The sequence below is a fragment of the Myotis davidii genome, unplaced genomic scaffold, assembly GCF_000327345.1.
Source record: "Myotis davidii unplaced genomic scaffold, ASM32734v1 scaffold37, whole genome shotgun sequence".
Lineage (NCBI taxonomy): Eukaryota > Metazoa > Chordata > Mammalia > Chiroptera > Vespertilionidae > Myotis > Myotis davidii.
This window is the reverse complement of record NW_006289395.1, coordinates 3078423-3082603: the sequence shown is the minus strand read 5'-3', so window position 1 is coordinate 3082603 and position 4181 is coordinate 3078423. Positions and strand designations below refer to the sequence as shown.

The 4181-nt window shown below is 47.2% G+C and overlaps 1 protein-coding gene across 1 annotated transcript in view; it reads left to right on the top strand.

The window, feature by feature from the left end:
- The first annotated feature begins 665 nt into the window (after window positions 1-665).
- The window catches only part of TMEM220 (transmembrane protein 220), a 15543-nt gene continuing 12027 nt past the window's right edge, over window positions 666-4181 (top strand). Inside the window, exons 1-2 of the mRNA XM_015562595.1 lie at window positions 666-703; window positions 3099-3159. Coding sequence (XP_015418081.1) covers window positions 3108-3159 — 52 coding nt within the window. The 5' untranslated portion in view covers window positions 666-703; window positions 3099-3107. The remainder of the gene's footprint in view (window positions 704-3098; window positions 3160-4181) is intronic.

The window sequence follows — 4181 nt, the reverse complement described above, 5'->3', positions numbered from 1 at the left end:
CGGCCTGGCTGCAGGTCAGCCCCCGGCCCCGGAGGCGGGCGGCGGGCGGAAGGCGGTGGGAGAGGGGCCTGCGGGTCCCACAGGGCCCGGGCTCCAGGCTCCGTGCGGGGCCGGCCTGAGCTCAGGTGGAGGACGGGCATTGGGTCCTGTGCTTCCGGCACCCCCTGGCCTCCCCCACCTAAGACACGGGGTGAGTGTTCCTATGACCGCAGCCCACCCCTCCCTTGCTCACAGGCCGGAAGGAGCTGGATCAGTGTCACTTTGTAGGGACCTGAGCAGAAGCGGCCGGCGCCTTTCTCAGTATCTGGCCAGTGGATGAGACCGAACCAATTCAGGACCCGGGAACAAAACCCTTAGAGCCTGATGAGGCCTTCGTGTCCCCACAGGCCCCTCCTCATGCTCTCCTGGTTCCTTGAGACGGGCGGCCGGGAACAATACTCCTAGGGGCTCTCCGTGTCAGAGTTCCTTTGCGGTTCTTCACAAAAATGTGTGGGCTGGAGGTGCAGGCTACCTGCTGTGCTCAGCCAGAAGCCCCTGCGCCCATCTGATCCGCTCGGCCGTGTCTTCCTCCCGTTTAGTGTCCTCGGTGCCCACCGGGCGCCTGTTGCCGTCTGCCAGGTAACAAATGACTGAGACTGGAACCTGACAGTGTGTCTGATGTTTTGGATTCCAGGTGAATGATCCAGACGCAGAACTCTGGGTGGTGAGTATGAGCTGCTGCCCCGCATCTGAAAGCGCTGTGGACTGCGGCGAACACACAGTATTGTCCATTTGCCACCACCCCCTCACGTTGTGTACTTACAGCCTAGAAATCAAATCCTTCCTAGGCTCTTTTCCCTAAAATAGGGGGAATGGGTCCGAGTGATAAGGTACGGGGTGTGTGAACTCAGAATTTCCCACAGACATCGGGGTCTTCCAGCAGTATTCTCTTTGAATGAAATGGTCCCCACTTCATCTTACTCATGAAGCATACGTGTATCAAGAAGCACGCAGGTGAAAATAATAGAAAACCTGACGAGCACCAGGTTATAAAAATACAGAATTTCTCACTGAAAAGAAGTGCAGAGGCAGCTACTTAATGGTCAACGGTATCATCAGGCGCCTGGGCTTCCTCTTTTGTCTGCTCCTCAATGTGTGCTCTAGCCTCTCATGTTTACAGAATGGCTGCTGCGGCTCCCACATCTCATCCCCAGACAAGAGCATCCCATGTAGGAAGCAGCAAGGCAAGAGCAAAAGGAGTGTTTGTCCTGTGCTTTCTGCCCTTTTATCCGGGAACAAATGTTTCCCAAGGCTATTTAGTTTGTACACACAAATATGGCTTACGGGCTGGGATCCATTCTGATTAGTCAGCATCTAGGCTGAGTACTTGGTTGGTTGCTAAGTACTTTAAGCATCAACTTGGCCCCTAGACTTTCCATTTCAGTGCTGGAATGTGACCACCCTTTTGCTGCCAAAAGGGGCTGGGAAAACAAGCAGGCTTTTCCGTTCTTCCAGTGGCCAGGGGACAAGGGAGGCAGTATCAGGAATGACTGCCAAGGGACTCAATGACGATATGCTGAATTAAACTAGATATTGTAAAACAATATTATGATACCTTAGTTTAAAACATCCACCAACAGAAAAAGACTGTTAAGATGGGTTCTACTGAGTTATTATGTACACTGTGCATTGTTTTTACTTGTTACTGAAAACAATTATTTTTAGTCTCTCTGCCCTCCAAAAAACAATATACTGAAATAAGATCTTACTTTACTCTGTTAGTCACAAAAACGTGATATATTTGAGTGCACATTTTAAAAATCTCTGCCAAACGTTTCTTTCAGAAAGCACAAAGAAATACTGTACCGCCTGTGTGTGTTAAATTTCTCCCCCTCTCAGTGGCTAAGCCATGGGGTTTTGCAGAGTGGGGACACCAACCCCTCGCTGCTCTAAGTGTGGTCTTTGGAACAGCAGCAGCACCTCCCCTGGGAGCTTATTAGAGAAGCAGAATCTTGGGCCCTACCCCAGAACTTAGAATCAGACCTACATTTTAATACGATTTCCAGTAATTCACATGCACATTGAAGTATGGGAAGCACTGGTCTAGCCCTCAGGAGCATGGCTGCCCACCTGTGAGAGGTGACCTGACTCCACATTGGCTAATACACCGGTAATCATTAGGGAGGGAGTAGGAAGGACCACCAGAATCGGTATAATATAGACGCTCTCTCTCCAGGGTCAAGATGGACATGTTTTCAGTATCAGCAAATCACTTAACAACGTACAGCTCTGACAACTTCTAAATAAACTAAACGTCTGATGTAAGGATCACAATTAATGTAGTGAAGCAACTACGTCTCTGGGAAAACCCATGTTTTTATACACCCACCATCTCCTTACCTGTCCTGGGAAAGACCACGTTTCTTATAGACCCACCATCTCCTTACCTGTCCTGGGAAAGACCGCGTTTCTTGTACACCCACCATCTCCTCACTTGCCCTCTTCCCGCAGCACACGTGCAGTAGCAGGTCTGGCTAGTCTGCTTGCTATGAATGAGGCTTGTGAATAGGGCCCCTTCAGGGCCAGTCTTCCAAACTGCAAACCAACTTATCATCGGTTTCTAAGATGAAGAGCCTGGTCTTGTTGGGCACATCTGATCGGCCGTTAGGAAACTTTCTGTGGACCCACTTGCAGAGATGGAATGTTGGACTGGATGGTCCATGGTGCCAGACCCAGCAGGGCCACCTAGCTGATTATGGCTCCTCCTGCCCTACTTGTCAAAGAGAATTTTCTTTAATGCAAGTGGGGAAGGGCCATTTGGGCATGGATGTTGCTTGGGAGAGGTTAGGAGGTCAGTGTGTCTTGAGACCCAGCCTCTGCTCAATGCTAGAGCTCAAAAATGAATAAACCTTTCCTGGAATTGCCTACGATCTAGGAGGAAGGCCGATAACATTACAACCTGACATGGTAAGTGCCGTAAAAACAGAGGTTACCGCTGAAACCTACAGTAAATCGTGGACTGTGATGGCCACCGATGTCTTTCTTAACTTCAATACTTCTGAACATCTATGTTGGACATACTTCTTAGCCCACGTGACTTCCTCTCTTTGTGCTAACAGGTTGTGTATATGATTCCTGCAGTGCTGACCTTGCTTGTTGGACTTAACCCTCTTGTCACAGGTATGAACCTTAGATACTGAATAGAGATACTTAAAAAAAATGCTTGTTAATGAATGAATAAAAAAACAACAACAGAGGTTTACCATATATTTATTCTGTAACCTGCTTCTTGGTATACACACACACACACACACATATATCCCAAGTGGGTATACATGTAAAAAATTCACTCAAAATAGCTGGTTTGTAGTGCCCAAAGCAGCGGTTCTCAACCTGTGGGTCGTGACCCCTTTGGGGGTCGAATGACCCTTTCACAGGGGTCGCCTAAGACCATCGGAAAACACATATAATTACATATTGTTTTTGTGATTAATCACTATGCTTTAATGATGTTCAATTTGTAACAATGAAAATACATCCTGCATATCAGATATTTACATGACGATTCATAACAGTAGCAACATTACAGTTATGAAGTAGCAACAAAAATAATTTTATGGTCGGGGGTCACCACAACATGAGGAACTGTATTAAAGGGTCAGGGCATTAGGAAGGTTGAGAACCACTGACCCAAAGGGTACCTTCCTCAATTATGGGCAAAACGTAGCTGCTTTGCCTTTGTTAAAAATATATATATATTTTTATTGATTCCAGAGAGGAAGGGAGAGGGAGAGATAGAAACATCAATGATGAGAATCATTGATCAGCTGCCTCCTGCCCCCCCACTGGGGATCGAGCCCGAAACCTGGGCATGTGCCCTTGACCAGAATTGAATCTGGGACCTTTCAGTCCGCAGGCCAATGCTCTATCCACTGAGCCAAACTGGCTAGGGCTGCTTTGCCTTTTATGGCCCTAAAAACTCTCAACAAACCTTAAGTTGGACAATTTTATACTATAAAGCAGTGCCTTAGAAAAAATACATTATTTACTATCATTTTCTTACTAATGGGGAATATTATCCTGCAAGTTATTCTTTATTTTCTTTAAAACAGCTTCTACTAGTAGGGTGCCGGAGTCCATTCATTGTCTTCACTAGCTGAGTTTAGACAGAGACCCCCAAAAGCTAGTAACCTTTGAAGTAC